Source organism: Loxodonta africana, chromosome 4, assembly GCF_030014295.1.
Source record: "Loxodonta africana isolate mLoxAfr1 chromosome 4, mLoxAfr1.hap2, whole genome shotgun sequence".
Classification (NCBI taxonomy): Eukaryota; Metazoa; Chordata; class Mammalia; order Proboscidea; family Elephantidae; genus Loxodonta; species Loxodonta africana.
In genome coordinates, this window is record NC_087345.1 from 137,364,370 (window position 1) to 137,383,750 (window position 19,381).

A 19,381-nucleotide genomic window follows, 5' to 3' on the forward strand; every position below is an offset into this window, starting at 1 on the left:
TTTTAAAGTCACGTCTTTGGGGAGGCTCTCTTGATCTCATGCTCCAAGTAACAGTCCCCTACTCCCTCAGCCTCTGCCATTCTTCTTTCAGAATACGTATCATTCTTATAGACTGTCTGCTCCTCCAAAAAAAACAGCAACCTGCAAATTCCAGGAGGGCAAGCAGGATCTGTTTTGCTAGTGCAGAGTCAAGGAGCCCTAGTTGTGCAGTGATTAAACATTCACCCGCTAACTGAAAGGTCAGCAATTCAAACCCACCAGTGGCTCTGCAGGAAGAAAGACCTGGAGATCTGCTCCCTGTAAAGATTTCAGCCTAGGAAACCTTATGGGACAGTAGAGTCTGCCACATAAGAGAGACTCAAGAAATATTCATTGAATGGAAGAAGTTGGGAGACGCCACTCACTTAGCTCTCTTGGTTTCAACTGGGACCAGAACTGGAACAACTGAGCTGCAAATGAAATGGTGCCCCATACTTTACCTGAAAGCCCTGCCCAACATCCAAACTCAGGCAGCAAGTGTATCTCCTTCCTGGCCCCAGTTAGAGCTTCCATGTTACCTGGCGATGTGCTATCCCTAGACTATAGAGCTGTGTAGCGGGCAGTATTTCCACATCTCTAGGACTTGTTCCTTGCTTCCCACACAGCTGTTCTCTTGGGAGGCTCAATCCCTTTCTGGTCACAAAGACTGATCCCTATTGTTCTGTGCTGATGCCTTCTGACTCATGTGCCACGATGGCATCGTGATGGACTCTGTCATATTAATGGCAATTTTTGACAGCGGGGAAATGGCTGGCTATTTTCTACTAATTGTAGCCAGACATCTCTCAAGCATTTATGTGAGTGTCATTGCAGTCAAGATTAGGTTCTCAGCCTGGTCCCCAATACCTCCTCCCCCGCTGGGCCCTAGAATGTGCTTCTTAGCCACTAATTTTGGCCACCAAAAAGAATAGGTGCTCTGAGTATGCAAACTCAATATATTATTAACAAAATATGGCTAGAGAAATAATTCTACTGGGAAAAGCAGTATGTCCTGAATTCCAAAGTAGAACAAACACTTTGGATTATCTGTTTTTTTAAAATAAGCTTTTTGTTTTAGTATAGTTTTAGATTTACAGTAAAGTTGCAAAGGTAGTACAGACTTCCTCTATACCCCACTCCCAGTTTTCCCAATTATTAACATCTTAATTAGTATGGTATCTTTGTCACAATTACTGAGCCAATATTAATATATTATTATTAACTAAAGTCACACTATTCAGATTTCCTTGGTTTTTACCTAATATTCTTTTTCTGTTCCAGAGTACCATCCAGGATACATCGAAATGTGCTTCTAAGCCATCAAAGAGAATACGTGCTCTGAGTAGGAAAACTCAATATATTATTAACCAAAGCAAACTATGACTAGAGGAGTAATTCTCCCAGGAAAGTAAAAGGAATACTGAATTATCTACTGCTTTTGATTATCTACCACTCTTCCCTATGAGATGCAAACCAGGCACTGGTCATACTGAACTGGGCTTGGGCTCAAGGTCACTGGGGGAGGGACAGATTACCCAATAAGCAAGGTAGGCACAGGCTTAATTGTGGTTACTTAATTTCCTGATGTCAAAGTGTGCACTACAGATTAGTAAGGAAACACAATTAAGCCTGTGCCTACCTCGCTTACTGTAAGCTGGTATATACCATGCTTACAGGTTGATCTGCCCCTGCCAGGAAGTTCTTGTGATTAGAAAAGAACATGGAGGCAGCTGGAAGGTGCTGCCCTGCTGAGAGTGCTCCAGGTGGGGCTGTGGAGTCTATAATTAAGAATATTTTAATTCTAATGGATGGACACGTGTCTACTGATGCCAGTCACTGTCTGCCAGAGGACTGAAAGATGGATTAGAAGACCTCACAAGCCATTTTTGGAGTCTTTAAAGAGCTAAAGAACTAGAGCCACGAAGTAGGCCACTTTGTTCAGGGCCTTTGGCAAATGCCACTTGTGTATCATCAGCAGTTGCTGTCCCCAAACTCTGGGCCAAAGCCTGCAGCACTGGCAAGAGTGCAGGCTGCCCAGCAGTGGGGGCCTCACACAGGAGCTGCCCTGGGGCCTGGCCAGATGCTGACCATGGTCTGACCTCAGCACCTGTTGTCACAGGACCCTCAAAGGCCACAGATCTCAGGCTGGCATCCGGGTGAGATTCTCAGTAAAATTTAGCACCTGAATTGCCCATGAATTGTCGTCCAGTGCAGATCGATTATTAAAATAGCTATGGCAGCTGGAATTTCCATTGGATTTTACAGTTTCCAAGCATGTTTTAAGTTCATTTCATTTCCTTCTGATTTATCTCCTTTTTGGCAGATGAAATACTGAGTCTCATAGATGCATCATGACTTGCCCAAAGTAGTGAACAGCAGTGCTGAGATTCAACTAGGTGTTTTGGCTCCAAAACTTGCATCATCTAACAGAGTTGTCAAGCAACTGATGCTTGCCTTTGGAGGTGGGTTCAACAGGAGCCACTGAGCATCTTAAGAAGCTTACCAATGATTATGACGATGAGCAACATTTCGTTCTGCAATAGATACGGTGTCAAGACTAACAATGACAACTACTTCCTTGAGCCTTAAGTATTAGCTACAGGTTGTTCATTGTTAAGTCCCTGGGTGGTGCAAGCCGTTAATGTTCTTGGGTAGTGCAAATGGTTAGCAGTCAACTGCTAATCTAAAGTTTGATGATTTGAACCCGACCAGTAGTACCATGGAAGAAAAGGCCTAATGATCTGTTTCCATTAAGACTGCAGCCAAGAAAACCCCATGGAGCAGTACTACTCTATAACACATGGGGTCGTCATGAGTTGGAATCAACTGGACAGCAACTAACAACGGTCTTTGGTAAAATCCCTTTAGTACTTCAGTTATGAGAAATGGCCTATTGCTAATATAAAAAAGGGCCCTAGGCCTCCTAGAGAGCTGTCCTACTCTGAAAATGACAGGCTGGGCCTTCCTGTGGAATTCACATAGATTAGGGAAATTTGAGCTTATTCTCTATTTCTTAGGTTTAATGGCTGAGATAAGCTAAGGAAGCAACACACCTCTCCTGACACAGGGTTGTGTTGCAAAGCTGGGCTAAAAGCTATGGATCACTCACAGGGTGGCATAGGGTAGGGTTAGCATTGGTTAGAGAGGATGGCTGAATAACCTCATGTCTAAGTATTTGGGCAGGAGCAGGCCTGCCCAGAGGCTCATAACCAAACAGTGAGTTCCACAAGGGCAGTGACAGTGTCTGATGACTCTCTGCTATATCCTCGGTGTCTAGTTCAGGGCCTGGAACCTATTAAGTATCCAGTAAATGTTTGTTGACAGAACTTTCAATCACTGAGCATATCCACTAATCAGCCACCCTCAGGAAACCAGGCTTATCCTAGCAGACACAGAAAGCAGGCCAAGGGCGTAGGTACAGTGTGCAAAAGCCCAGTGGTCTGAGACAAGCTAGGATGCCCTATGGGTGGGGCTGTTCCCAGAAACAAGCTATCCAGGGAAGTGCCATTTCAGACTCTATGCAGGTAACAGGTACCCAGAAAAAAATCTATCTTCAGAAATTAGGCTGGGGATCCTCCATGTAGTAGGGAGGTGGATTTGGAAGAATAAGACAGAGCTCCCATATTACATGGGACTTGAAACTTGAGATCAAGGCAGGGCAGAAGCCTAGTGATCAGAACTAGTCACCAGGTCAGGGACAGACTCCAGATAAGGTAACCACCCTAAGGCATAGGGATGGGCTGGGATGTCTGCTACTGCTTATATTTTACTGAGGTCTGGAACCAGGCTGGGCCTATACGTGGAGTGCCAAGTACTGAGCCAAGAGGAGAGGAAGGCTACAGGGGCAGGAGACCAGGTAGGGCCTGGCAAAGACCTCATTTCAGTACATGAAGTTTATGGAGGTCTCTGTGTAGGGGGGAGTCCCTCAGTGGTGCACAATGTTAAATGCTTGACTACTAGCCAAAAGGTTGGTGGTTTGAGCCCACCCAGAGGTACTTTGAAAGGCAGGCCTAGTGATCTGCTTCTGAAAGGTCACACCCCTGAAAACCCTACGGGAGCAGTTCTACTCGGCAATAGATGGAGTCGCCGTAAGTTGGAATTGTCTCAACAGCAAGTAACAATAACAACAACTGCTAGGAGAGAGAGCTTCTGCGACTTTTATGAGAATAAAGAAAATGTCATCATATCCCAAAGAGCACAGGAAGAAGGGACTGGAGCCTTGTGGTCCTAGAGTGGGCTTGTAAACACATTCCATGGGAGCCAGTTATATGCTGGAATCAACTGCTTGTCTTCTCCCACCTGCACCCAAACTCTGTTCAGGGGGAAACATGGGCAGAAAGAGGCCAGTCCCTGATCCTTGGAGCTTGTGGTCTAGTGGGGGAGGGAGACCATGCCTGGAATGGGCCTCAGAACAAACAGAGTGACCCATGTATAAACAAGCCCAAATAATATCACAAAAGAGGCACCATGCAGGGAACAACTCAGTCAATTGGCATATCATTGTTCATAAAGACAATGTACTACATCCTAGTTTTGTAAGTAGTGTCTGGGATCTTAAAAGCTTGCAACCAGCCATCTAAGATATAACTGTTGGTACCTACTTATAAGGAGCAAATGAGAATGAAGGAGATTTTAGGCCAAAGTGATGGGTTAGTCAGACACACCATGCCATCCCTCTATAGCAAATACTTGAGAAACCAAGTGAAACAGACACAGAGGACAATCCTGGAACCCCTAGTATCAAATGAAAGAATAAAGAGCTAGATCGAACACTAGTTGGAAAAAAGAATCTGATTGAAAACAGTGAACTAGCAGAAACAGAGTGGAGGGGCCCTGCCTGGAACAGTGTGGCCAACTTGAGATAAAGACAGCAGCACTCATGAGTGAGAAGCACAGAAGGCAGTTTGCCAGAATTCTCAACAGAACACAGAATAACTGTAGATATACCTGAAGTGAAATAAGGTCCTGGTTGCTGGCGGCAGCCAATGGGAAGAGCCCAAGCACCCATACCCAATGACTAGAGGAGCACACTCTCCCTTCCCCTACCTTCTTGGTAATTAGCACCACAAAGCCCCCATCCCTGTAGCCCTAAATGCCAGGGACCAAGGTATGAGCCCTCCCTTACCCCCTACCCAGCTCAACAACACTGGTGAAGGATGATGGCAGCATGACTTCATGCACACCCACCCACCACTCCCTCTCTCCTGCCCCTGCCTGCTCATACACCCAGTTGCTACTCCATCCACTTGGAGACAGGTGGCAAACACTCTGGTGTGGCCAGACTAGTGACCAAAGTAGCATGCCCATCCTGTCTGCCTGGATACATCAAAACAAAACATAACAAAAAATCAGGATGCAACAAGCAAAAATACAATTAATAAATAAATATAATAATACCTTGAATTGACTCGAAGGCACTGGGTTTTGGGTAATGCCTCATAAACAACAGACAATACCAAATCACCTAAAGAAGTAGGACAAGATGGCTCCAGCAAGTGACCAAAATAAAGAACCAGAACACCTTCCAGAGGAAGAAATGGTAATGGAAATAACTGATAAGGAATTCAAAAGACATATATAGGGCCCTCCAAGAGATCAAGAAAGAGACCAAGGAAAACACAGACAAAGCTCTAGAAGAATTCAGAAAAACAACATAAGAACAAAATGACAAAATAAATAGACAATTCAAAACCATACAAAAATAGCAACTAGAAATCCAGAAGATTAATACTAAAATTTCAGAAATAGATAATGCATTGGAGGGACAAAGAGTAGAACTGAAGCAATGGAAGACAGAATCAGCAAAAGAGAAGACAAATCCCTTGATACCAATCTGTTAGAGGAACAGTCAGAAAAAAAGAAAGAAGAAAATGAAGCAAGCCTGAGAGTTATGTGGGACACTATCAAGAGGAATAATTTATGTGTGATTGGAATTCCAGAACAGAAAAAGGCCAAAAAAAAAAAAAGTACAGAGAAAATTTTAAAAGGTTTGCTGGCAGAAAACTTCCCTAATATCATGAAAGACAAGAATATATCCATCCAAGAAGCTCAATGAACCCCAAATATGATAGACCCCTAAAGAAAATCACTAAGATATATCCTAATCAAACTTTCTAAAACCAAAGACAAAAAATTCTGAGAGCAGCTCTGGAAAAATGAAATATTACCTACAAATGGAAACCAATGAGACTAAGCTCCGATTTCTCAGCAGAAACCACGTAGGCAAGAAGGCAATGGGATGACATATATAAAAACCTGAAAGAAAAAGAATGCCAACCAAGAATTATATATCCATCAAAATTGTCCCTCAATACAATGGTGAAATTAGAACATTTCCAGATAAACAGAAATTAAGGGAATTCATAAAAACCAGACCAATCTCACAAGAAATACTAAAGGGAGTCCTTTAGACAGAGAACCAACAACATCAGAAAACAACCTGAAATTAAGACACATGACAACATCACCCAGAAACCAACCAAGATAAAGAATTTTCAAACATAAAATAAAGCTACAAGACAAAGCAAACAATGACAACTTCAAAACAAAAAGAGGGAATAAATGGTGTAGTTAAAGAACTTCCATATGGAGAGAAAGTCAAGGCAATATCAAGATAGAACAGACTGTTTTAAACTTAGAAAGAAAAAATTAAATTTCAGGGTGACCACAAAGAATATGAACAAACCTTCTCACTAAAAGGAAAAAGAAAAAAAGTACAAAGACTCAGTGAATACAAAATCAGCAGCAATGATGGAAATGAAAAGAAAATCTATAAACAAAAAAAATTCAGCACAGAAAAGTATACAGTACAAAGAAATCATCAGCACCACAAAGAAAAGCCCAACAAAATGACAGCAGTAAGTTCATACCTATCAATAATTACACTGAATGTAAATGGATTCAATGCACCAGTCAAGAGACAGAGAGTGGCAGAATGGATAAGAAAACATAACCCATCAATATCCTGTATGCAAGAGACATCCCTTAGACACAAAGATAAAAATAAGCTAAAAATCAAAGGATGGGAAAAAATATTTCAAGCAAATGGCAACCAAAAAAGAGCAGGAGTAGTAATATTAATCTCTGATAAAATAGACTTTCAGGCAATAACCAGCATAAGATATAAGAAAGGGTATTACATAATGATTAAAGGATCATTCTAACAAGAGGGCATAGCCATAATAAATATCTATGCACCCAATGAAAGAGCTCCAAAATACATAAAGCAAACTTTAGCACAATTGAAAAGAGAAACAGACAACTCCACAATAATGGTAGGAGACTTAGAAAAGATAAATAATAGGAGACTTTAACACACAAATTTCCTTGAAGGGCAGAACAATTAGAAAGAAACTCAACAAAGATACAGATCTAAACAACACAATCAACCAACTTGACCTCATACACATATACAGAACACTCCACCCAACACAGCATAGTACGCATTCTTTTCCAGCACGTGTGGATCATTCTCCAGAAAAGACCATATGTTAGGCCACAAAGCAAGCCTCAATAAATTTGAAAACATCAAAATAATACAAAGCATCTTCTCTGATCATAATGCTATAAAATTAGAAATCAATACTGGGAAAAAAACCAAATGCATAGAAACCAAATAACACCTTGCTTAAAAACCACTGGGTAATAGAAGAAATAAAAAAAATGAGATTAAAAAAAACTCCTAGAAACAACTGAGAATAAAAACACAACATGCCATAACATTTGAGACATGGCAAAAGCAGTGCTCAGAGGTCAATTTGTAGCAATAAATGCACAGAAGACATAGCCAAAATCAACACCTTAACCCTACAACTCCAACAAACAAAAAAGGGCAGCAGAAAAGCCCACAGTCACCAGAAGAAAGGAAACAATAAATATTAGAGCAAAATAAATGAAATGGAAAACAGAAAAACAATAGAAAGCATCAACAAGACTAGAAAGAATTAATAAAATAGACAAACCACTGGCCAAACTGAAGAAGGAGAAGATGCAAATAACACAAATAAGAGATAAGATGAGTGGCCTTACAATAGAACCAACTGAAATAACAGAATAGTATGAAGAACTGTACTCTAAAAAATTTGAAAACCTAGAAGAAATGGATAAATTTCTAGAAACACACTACCAACCTGAGGCAGAAATTTTGAATAGCCCCCCCAAAAGATAAAATAAGTAACAAAAGAAGAAATTGAAGAGGTCATAAAAAAAACTCCCAACAAAAAAAAGCCCCGGTCTAGATGGCTTTATTGGAGATTCTACCAAACATTCAGAAAACAGCTGACACCAATTCTACTCAAACCATTCCAGAACACAGAAAAGGTTGGAATACTCCCAAACTCTTTCTATGAAGCAAGCATAACCCTGATACCAAAGCCAGGCAAAGACACAACTGAAAAATAAAATTACAGACCAATATCCCTTATGAATATAGATGCAAAAATTCTCAACAAAATCCTAACCAATAGAATCCAACACCATATAAAAAAATAATAATAATAATACATCATGACCAAGTGGGATTCATACCAGGTATGCAACAATGGTTTAACATTTAAAAAATCAATCAACATAATCCACCACATAAATAAAACAAAGGAAAATTACCACATGATCATATAAATTGATGTAGAAAAGACATTTGATCAAATCCAGCAAAATAGGAATAGAAGAGAAATTCCTCAACATAATTAAGGGCATATGTATAAAAAAAAGAAAAAAATTTTTTTTTTTTTATGCAAAACCAACTGTCAACATTATTCTCAATATAGACAGGAAGCATTCCACTTGAGAATGGGAACCAGAAAAGAATACCTTTTATCATGGCTCTTATTCAACATTGTGCTGGAGGTCCCAGCCAGAGCAATAAGGCAAGACAAGGAAATAAAATGCATCCAGATTAGTAAGGAAGAAATAACATTATTGCTGTTTGCAGGTGATATGACCTTATACATAGAAAATCCCAGAGATTCTACAAGAGAGCTACTTGAGCTAATAGAAGGATTCAACAAAGTGGCAGGGTACAAGATCAACATACAAAAATCAGTCAGATTCCTCTACACTAACAAAGAGAACTCCAAAAAGGAAATCAGGAAAACAATACCATTTATAACAGTCCCCCAAAAGATAAAATACTTAGGAAAATCGAATCACCAAATTTATATGGAAGGGAAAGAGGCCACAGAAAAGCAAAGCATTACTAAAGAAGAAGAACAAAGCAGGAGGCCTCACACTTTCTGATCTCAGAACCTACTATACAGTCACAGTAGTCAAAACAGCCTGGTACTGGTACAACAACAGACACGTAGACCAACAGAACAAAATTGAGAACACAGAAGTAAACCCATCCACCTATGGACAGCTGATAAAATAAAGAACTAAAATTCATTAAATGGGGAAGAGAGAGTCTCTTTAATAAATGGTGCTGGCTAAACTGGATATCCATTTTCAGAAAAATGAAGCATGATTCATGCCTCACACTATATACAAAAAACTAACTCAACATGGATCAAAGACCTAAATATAAAACTTAAAACTATAAAGATTATAGAAGAAAAAATGGCAGCAAACCTAGGGGCCCTAATTTATGACATAAATAGACTATCGAACATAACTAAAAATGCACAGATGGCAGAAGACAAACTAGACAACTGGGACCTCCTAAAAATTAAACAGTTCTGCACATCAAAAGACTTCTCCAAAAGAGCAAAAAAAGAACCCACAGGCTGAGAAAAAAAAAAAAAAAATTGGCAATGACACGTCTGACAAAGGACCAATCTCCAAAATTTATAGAAAACTTCAACTTCTCAACAATGAAAAGGCAAACAATCCAATTTAAAAATGGGCAAAGGACATGAACAGACACATCACCAAAGAAGACATTCAGGCAGCCAACAAATACATGAAGAGATGCTCATGACCGTTAGCCATTAGAAAGATGCAAATCAAAACAAGGAGATATCATCTCACTCCAGCAATAATGGCCAAAAAAAAAAAAAAAAATGCTGGCCAGGGAGTGGTGAGATTGGAGCTCTTGTACCCTGCTGGTGGGATTGTAAAATGGCACAACCAATGTTATGGCACTTCCTTAAGGAGTTAGAAATAGAGATACTATATGATCCAGCAATCTCACTACTAGGCATATATCTTAGAGAAATAAGAGCCATGACATGAATAGATATATGCACACCCATGTGTATCACAGCATTATTCACAATAGCAAAAAGATGGAAACAACCTAAGTGCCCATCAACAGATGAAAGGATAAACAAACTGTGTTACTTACACACAATGGAATATACTACCCAATGATAAAGGATAACGATGAATCCATGAAATATCTCACAACATGGATGAACCTGGAGGACATTATGCTGAGTGAAATAAGCCGATGACAAAAGGACAAATATTATATGAAACCACTATTATAAGAAGTCAAGAAAAGGTTTATACAGAGAAAGAAACATTCTTTGATGGTTACCAGGGATGGGAGGAGGAGAGAGAGAAAATCACTAGCTAGGTAATAGACACGTATTAACTTAGGTTAAGGGAAAGACAATACACAACAAAGGGGATGTCAGCACAACAAGACCAAGTTAAAGGAAGACATTGGGTGAGAAAAGGCAACAACGGTAAATACTATTCTATACACAATTCTGCAATAACAGCAATAACAAATAATAATTTATGAGTGGATACATACGTAGATATGTAAGCTGAACAGGTGTGGGATTGTGTATGGGAGTATACCCATGAGCATATATAGGTTTGGCAGATGATATTTCTACATAGGTTATTTGTATATGCTGCAAGTTATCCATGTATATAGTAGAGCACACAGGGGGCAAAGTTATGAAAACTCCTTAGCCATAACCAAACACCTTGAGGGACTGACTTACTGGGCTTTCAGGCTTAGGACTGTAGTCTCAGGGGAGATCTAGGTCAATTGGCATAATATAGTCCATAAAGACAATGTCCTACATTCTTTTGGTGAGTAGAAGCTGGGGTCTTAAAAGCTTGTGAGCAGAACAAGAAAGAAGCACTGAAAAAAAAATTTAATATCACTACTGTAAATGGAAAACCACTATTTTTCTACTAGAAATTCAAATAAAAGCATAACTACTAAAACAATAAAAAAAGAGAGAATGAAGGAAATCAAAGCCTCAAAGAAGAAACTAGACTATGGGACTAATAGCCCACATGAACCACAGCCTCTTCTAACCTGAAACCAGAAGAACTAGGTGGTGCCCGGCCACCACTACCTACCTTTCTGACCAGAGACACAATAGAAGGTCCTGGATAGAATGGGAGAAAAATGTAGAACAAATCCAAATTCCTAAAAAGGCCAATAGAGACTACAGAAACCCCCTAGACTATAACCCTAAGATACCCTTTGAACTTGGGACTGAAGTTACTCCTGAGGTCACCTTTCAGCCAAATAATAGATCAGCTTATAAAACAAACAATATCACCAATGAGTAATGTGCCCACTTAAACAATTAACTATGTGAGACCAAACGGTCAACATTTACCCAAAAGCAAAGATGACAAGGGAAGGAGGGGAAAGGAAGCTAGCTAGATCAATGGAAACAAAACAAACAGAATGGAAATAATGAGAATGCTGACACATTGTAAAAATCATAACCAATGGCACAGAACAATTTGTATAAACGTTGTTAAAGGAGAATCTAATTTGCTGTGTAAACTTTTGTTGAAAACACAATAAAACATTATTTAAAAAAAAAAGAGAGAGAGACACCATGGCTGCAGGTCTGGGGAGAAGTGAGTTGGGAACAGAAGGGAGAAATTCCCCCAAGGAGGGAGAAGAGTGACACTGAAGGAAGTCACTAATGGGTTTTGTACAGTCTCAAAAAAAAAAAAAAAAAAAGGCAAAGAGTCTGGGAAAAAAACAGTTTTCATAGTGAAGTTATCTTTATAGCACCTCTATTGTCATGCTGAAACCTCATTTTATACACTGACTTCCATTCAGAACATGCTCAAAGCAGATATTGCTCATTTTCCACTGAATCAGAGAGAAATCACAATTCCCACTGGAGCAGTCCCATGGGCAGGAGGAAGGAGGCTGCTGTGGAATTTCTCCTTCAGGCCTCCTTGGCTTTACTTCCACAGTCCCACAGCAGAGGGGTGAAAGTCTGGCTAGGGCTGGGGCTGTTGCAGAAGGCTGAAGACCAGGTCCAGCATAGCCCCCTGAGACGATCCTCTTCTCCTCTAACAGCTGGAGAGGCCCAGGAGACTGCTCAGTTTTTGCTCAGCCTCGGCCCAGAGGATATGAGGGATATCTGCAAGCCCCAAATGCCTTAGGCTTCCAGAAGCTTGTTTACCTGTCAGCTCCATTGGCCTCCTGGCAATGTAGAGCTTTGCCCAATTGACCGTGGTGGGAATCCTCCACTAAATTGAATGGGATCCCTGTTCAAGGCTAAGCCAATTGCAATAGAATCTAGGGTCTCTCCAACTCCCACCACAATGAAAACTCATTAATGAGTTTCCCTCACATGGCCTCAGAGAGAGATACCCACACATACCGACGTCCTTCAACCCTTTTTCCTCTTCTACCACATCTGTTGTCCTCTCTTGAGTTTACGTGTTTTTCTTGTCAAATACATGCAGGCAAAAAGCAGTAAATGATTCTCACTGTATTTTTCTTTAGGTACAAAGAGAGTTTTACCCTCCAGGTTCGAGGTTCAGAAGAATCAGCAAGGGCAGTAGAGTGCAGGTTGAACTGGGACTTGAGATCTCAGCCAGGACTGGCCACAAATTCCACTGTCCTCGCTAGTTCTCAATATGCCTCAGCTGAAAAATGGGTGGGTAATACCTCTGTGCCAAACTCCCAGGGCTCTGGAGAAGTTGATAAAATATGTAGACGTCCGAGGGTTATGAAAGTGTAAGGGTCATTACCACTGGATTCTGTTGTTTACCAAGGGTGCTGCCATCCCCACCAGTACTCACCAGCCATGCACATCCAAGCCTTGGGTCTCCTCTGCATCCTCCGCTTCCCAGGCTCCATGAGTTCTATGCACCATCTATTATAGAATTGTGACCCGCCCCCCTCCCCTCCAGTATGTGTTGGAATCCTAGCCCTTATACCTGTAGAATCCCTGGTGGCACAGTGTTTAAGAGCTTGGCTGCTAACCAAAATGTCAGCAGTTTGAATCCACCAGCCACTGCTTGGAAACACTATGGGGCAGTTCTACTCTGTCCTGTAGAGTCGCTATGAGTTGGAATCAACTCGATGGCAATAGGTTTTTGTGGGTACACCTGAAGATATAATCTAATCTAATGCAACATAATTCCTTTCCATAGTACGATCTAACGTAACGCAGTCAATCAGTTGAGGTCATATTAGTGCAGGGTGTGTCCTAAACCTAATCACTTCTGAGTTATGTAAAGAGCAGCATAGACGCTGAGAGGGGCAAGTACAAGTGTGGGAAGAAAGATGCCATGTCTGGATCATCTACAAGTCAAGGAACCAAGGAACACCCAGCACTACTGACATGGAAGAAATCGACATGGCTGAGACCCTTGATTTGAACTTTGAGCCTCCAGAACTGTGAGAAAATAAATTTCTGCTCTTTAAAGCCACCTACTTGTGGTATTTCTGTTACAGCAGCACTAGGCAACTAAGACACTCTCTCTAAATGGCTCCTCTCCCTTCACAACACCTGACATGTCTCCAGAGAGATGACACGTTTTCTTTCCATCCTGACAGGAGCTGAGCTGGGCCTCTTGGAGGCACTGCCTGTTTCCCTTTAGCTGGTGTAAAGCATTTCAATTCTGAGCCAGCCGTTCTGTTGCTCTCCATGAGAAACCTGTCAGGAAAATGTCTAGCCTCAGTCAGAGTGTGGTAACAGAATATCTGTAGGATGGGAAGAAAATGTACTTTGCCAGGCCTGGTGGAGCATTTGGGTTTGGCTCCATTTGAGGTTATTCTTTAGCTTCTAGCCACCACCTATCTGACAGTGGAGGTTTGCATGTTGCATCCTTCCAACAGGGGCGCCTCACATCCTCATCCCAGATCCTCCTGCTCTTGACCTTTGCTTTCCTCTGGGCTACACAGGGCCTCCTGTTCTGGAGCATCCTCAGTTAGCTCATGTGCCCACATCCCCGCCCTCAGACCCTCTTTCCACCCCTCTGTGAGTCTGCAGTTGAGAAGCTCTTAGGCTAGTCCCGACTCCACAGCTCCGTCTACTGTTGACCTTACCTTCAGGAAGCAAGTGTGAACGCAAGTAGGTACTGCTCCTTTGGATTTTCTGTTCCACTGTGGTGTGGCCTTTGACTTCCAACCCCAGCCCACCTGCCTCCAAAGCACCAGGAGTACAGACGTCCCCTTGCATCACTCTCATGTATATTTATTGAGCGCCCACAGGGTGCGTGGTCTATCTCAGGGTTCAGAGCCACGGTCTAATCAAAAGGAGACCAGAGCTAATACAGAGAACATTTCATAGCTGCTTAACATCTGTTAAGGTGTGGGAAAGGGAGAGGAACTAATCACAAAACAAATTCCTATTCGAAAGCAACAGAATCTCCTCTGGGAGTAATATATATTCATATATTCTACACACATTCGCGCACACACACATACACACCCCTCTGAATGAACACATAAGCATACCCACTTGGTTGTATATGCACGCATATACAGCTGCTGTGGATATAAACTAATATATATGCTGTAGGCACACACACGCACACGCCACCACACAGACAGATAATCTCGCTTATGCTATCAAAGACACTACGTCTCCAGGTTCTAGTGGAAGCAATCTGTCCTAGATGCCTGCAGCATGCAAAACTTGGAAGATCCAGAGATTCACAGTTAAGGAGGACAATGGGTATACATGTGTACTTTTCCATCCTTGGGGAACCAGCCACAGCACTCAAGGTTGTTCATTGTTGGTGACAACGAAGCCTTTGTGTAGGGCTCCCCAAGCAGAGCTCAGGAGCCAGAGGTTCTCTGTCCAGAGGTAGGGCCCACAGGAGCCCTGATGAGTTCACCAATCTTCCAGGCAGAGTTTATAACTCCAGGTTTCAAGCATGTAGTCCTGCAAACAGTTTCCCTTGGTACAAGTGCAGCCAACCGAGGTGAGAGTTTCTTTTCTTGCTCGCTTTCTGCAGCTTCCCACATATGCTAACGCATTTTGTAGTCATTAGATACAGATGTTTCACACAGCTGTCCCTTAAAATCCAAGTCTACTGTGAAATCGAGGTCTCGCTGCAAAGAAAGACCAAAGGGTCACAGCACTGGTCTGGGTAGGAAGTCATGGTGTGTCATAGGCCAGTTTGCAGCCTGCATAGTTTGCTGCCTGGGCATCCATTAATTTCTCCTGTTTCTGACACAGCAGTCCTGGTCCTATTTTATCACACAAACTCTCAACATTGTGGGACTCTAAGTGGCCCTCCCCTCCCTGCCCCATGCCTATACGGTTTCCTGTGATAAAAATTTCTCCCTATTCCTTCATTAATGCTCTACCTGTAACCTACTGCTGTTGACTCGATTCCAGCTCATGGCAACACCATGTGTGTCAGAGTAGCACTGGAGTCCATAGGGTTTTCAATGGCTGTAATCCTCAGGTCCCTGGGTGGCAAAAAGAGTCTGTGCCACAGAAGAAAGGCCTGGTGATCTGCTTCTGTAAAGATTATAGCCAAGAGAACCGTATGGAGCAGTCCTACTCCAGAACACACGGGGTCTCTATGAGTCAGAGCAACTCAATGGCAACAGAATTTTTGTTTTAATCTTACGAAGTACATAAGTACCAATGAGTGGATCTGAACGACCAACTTGTGGGTTATCAGCCAAGGGCAAATTTTTTGCACTACCCAGGGAACCATTAAAGTGACCAATAAGACTTCAGCATGCATTAGTGCTAACCCTGAGACACCACCCTGATTGCCGTGCATAAGCCCCCTTCCATAGTTCCAGCTTGTTGTTGCCTTGTCCCCAGGTGTAGCCCCTTGTAGGCATGCTGTCATTTCCTTTCTGGGACCTGTGAGTACTAACTTCTACCAGTTTTCTGGCCTTCCTGCCAATAAGTCTCACTTCCTCGTGCTGGTAACAGATCATCCAAGACACCCCCACCCCAAGACCACTTTGGGTCCAACATAAGACACAGCATGCCCTCCCTCCAGGCAGGTCTCTTCGCAGCAGCCAGAGGCATGAATGGCTATTGTGTTCTTATTATTTTCTAGCTAAGGAGTTCTCCCCAACAGCCCTCAGGAGTTTTTCTAAAGCTTCCTTATCTTCATAGGAAGCTCTTTAATTTCTAACTAAAATTCTTCCTGTTATAATAGAAAAATGTTCCCTCTGATTTCATCTTGGAGAAAACAAAGTAGGTGGTTGAGTCTTCGGTGGTACAACCCTGAAAGCATTCTAAGTCTTTTAATGCATATGCCCACACCCAGGGTTGCTCAAAGAGAATCACACAGGCTCCAACCCATCAGGCTAATTGAAGAAATTTGAACCTATATCTTTCAGGCCAGCAGAAATTTTTTCTTAGTCTAGCTCCTGCTAAAGGAGGTAAAGCCCAGGGCAACATCCTGTGTTCTCAAAGCCCCTCACATGAAGATCTGGATGCTGTCCTCAAGGCAGAGGGAGAATCCAGAGGGGGACCTAGAGAAAACCTATAGTTTGGGAGTTTTGAGGGACCTAGTTTGGGGTCCTCCAATTATGACCAGGCACACCCAAACCTGGCTTACTACTGCCTCCCTCAGTAACTCTCCTGACTGTGCACAAGGCACTAAAAAATCTTAGCAAGTGGGTCATACAAAGGAGCTCCCTGGGACTCAGCTCCATGGATCCCTTCTCCTCTCTGACTCCAGCCCACACAGAGGCTGCCTCAACACTCACCACGTTTTTGGCATTTGGCTTCATGGATATGGTCCCGTAGATTTCTTCGCCTCTCCGGACAGTGAGGTAATCTTCCAAGTAGAAGACAGTCTGTTTCCAGTGGGTGTAGGGGGCATCAGGGGCTGAGGGCCGAGGACAGAAAAGATGGGAAGGAAAAATCAGAGAGAAGCTGTCTCCAGAAAGGTGGAGGTCAGGACCTGGGGTAGAAGTTTCTGGGTTTCCCCTGGGGCTCATTGAATCCTCTAACACTCTTGTTGGGTCAGGCGCCCAGTCTTTGTAGCTTGCCCGCAAGTATCCACCTGAGTCCCCATTCACCCCCAGTGACCTCACCTTCCCATCAAATTCACAGTTCCTCAGGATTGCTGAGCTCAGCTAGGGGTCAGAAGAAAAACCGTCTGATATAACAAGCTCATACCAAGGAGTGGAAGATGAAAACACTCTCACCAACCACACTCATCGACACAAGTGAATCTCAAAATGCTACTGTCTTTAATTAATTTGACAGAGTGGGACAAAGATTTGGAGGCCATCCTACCTCCCGTTAAATGACATCATTTACGTATGTACTAAACTCCACAGCTAAAACAGTTTCTCCAGTCCCACTGACATCCCATGTACTTTCTCTTCAATCCTACAAATAGCTTTCCCTGCTCACTTCTCTGTGCTCTGGAACTGAACCAAGCACTCTTGGTCCAGCCTACTGCGGGGCTTCAGCTGTGCCCTCTGACTTCCTAACTGGATAAAAAGGGTATGGAGCATGATTCTCGCTCCACAGCCCCAACACTGGTCCACAGTTCACTCGTCCTACATGAGCCAAAGCCTTGACGATGCTTGCACCCCTCTGTATTTGCCATTAATTCCATCCCTCTCCTTTCAGCACATGACACATTCTACAGCTAAATGTTGGGGGTCCTGCCTTATGAGTCATCTTCTCCAGCAGCACCTGTCTTTGGAACATTTTCCCCTTCCTACTCCCTAGACCTTCCCTTTTTCATCCTTCGAAGTCACTTCCTGTGAGAAGCCTTCCCTGACCACCCAGCCTGGGTTAGGGGCTCATGCAGCATTGTGGACTTATGTTAACAGTGTTTTTCACATTGCAGTTTAAATGCTTTTTTTTTTCCTTTTTCCACGTCCTTGCATCCTCCATAGACTTCAGTCTCTATGAGTGTGGGCGATGCCAGCCTTGTTTACTATTAGATCTTCAGTGCCTACCATTGCGTTCGGAAGAGCTATACATGTTGAATAAATGAGTGAAGGTAAGAATCCAAAGAGCAGAGATTTTGTGACACTTCAATGTACCCTAGACGTTCAATTACACTGGGGCCTTTGGAATCTGTGGATTGTAGAAGAACCCATTTTATAGTAAGTTCCTCTTGGCCCTTCATGCTTTTACCTTCCTCCACCAGGATACAGGATGCAGTAATGCTCCCCCTTGGAACCAGTGCTAAAGATATGAATACTTGAGGAGAACATAATAAATGTCTTTCAGATACTTCAAAAACTATCACATAGAAGTATTATATGTGGCCTTGTACGTGGCTTCGGTGGTAGAACTAATGCCAGTCACTGGAAATTACTAGAAAGCAGATTTTAAATTCACCAGGAAGAATTAGAGCTGTCCCACAATCATATGAACACTCCCAGAGTGTTCACACAACAACCATTGATTGGGATTAGCCCTGGTGGCTCAGTAGTTAAGTGACATGGCTGTTAATGAAAAAGTTGGTGGTTTGAATCCACCAACAGCTCCTTGGAAGTCCTATGGGGGCAGTTCTACTCTGTCCTGTAGGGTCATTGTGGGTCGGAATCAACGTGATGGCAATGGGTTTGGTTTTTCTGGTTTTTTATGATGGACCCAGTGATCTCTAAGATTCTTTTAAACCTCGTTTTTTAATAGAGTTGAACAGTTGAATAGTCTGCCTTTCTTTGACGTTAGCAATGAACTGGCTTGATTGAATGTCTATGGTTTGCATGGAGACTCAAGAAGCCTTCAGTGTGAGTAGTTGGGAAATCAATTCAAACTCAAGGTCATGGGGAGAAAGTACAGCCTGTGCATTTGGAAGGGGAGGAGGATCATGAACATGCAATCTGTGCCTCTCCAACCCTGGATCCCCAAACCCACCCAGCCTTCCTGGCCTCTAAGGCACACTGCTGTCTACAAAGTCCACCTGCTTCAAGCACCCTTCCTGCCAACTACATCTAAATAAATTGTCAAAAGAGAGTCTCCGGGTATGTGCAGAGAATGTCAGTGCATGACGGATGGCACTCTCACCCCCACTGCCACCTACGCCAGCACAGACAGGTGTCTCTCCTGTTCCTAAAGACCTTCAGGCAAGGGGACTCAAAAAGCCTCCTTCTATCACCTAATCAGATGCCGTATGAGAATCCCAGAGACTCCATGGGCTCTGGTTCACTGGCCCCCCAAGCCCAGGAGTCTGCCTCTAATGGAGGCCCCAAAAGACATGCCAGCCTTGAGTTGGAGGAAAGTGGTGTTTTTTCCTTGAC

The 19,381-nt window shown here is 42.6% G+C and overlaps 1 protein-coding gene across 1 annotated transcript in view; it reads right to left on the minus strand.

Annotated features, from left to right (window-relative positions):
• Positions 1-14,853: 14,853 nt before the first annotated feature.
• The window catches only part of PRMT8 (protein arginine methyltransferase 8), a 114,607-nt gene continuing 110,079 nt past the window's right edge, over positions 14,854-19,381 (minus strand). The window contains exons 9-10 of the mRNA XM_003410625.3: positions 16,877-16,998; positions 14,854-15,244 (exon numbers count right to left, since the gene is read on the minus strand). Of these exons, the coding sequence (XP_003410673.1) occupies positions 15,161-15,244; positions 16,877-16,998 (206 nt within the window). The 3' untranslated portion in view covers positions 14,854-15,160. The remainder of the gene's footprint in view (positions 15,245-16,876; positions 16,999-19,381) is intronic.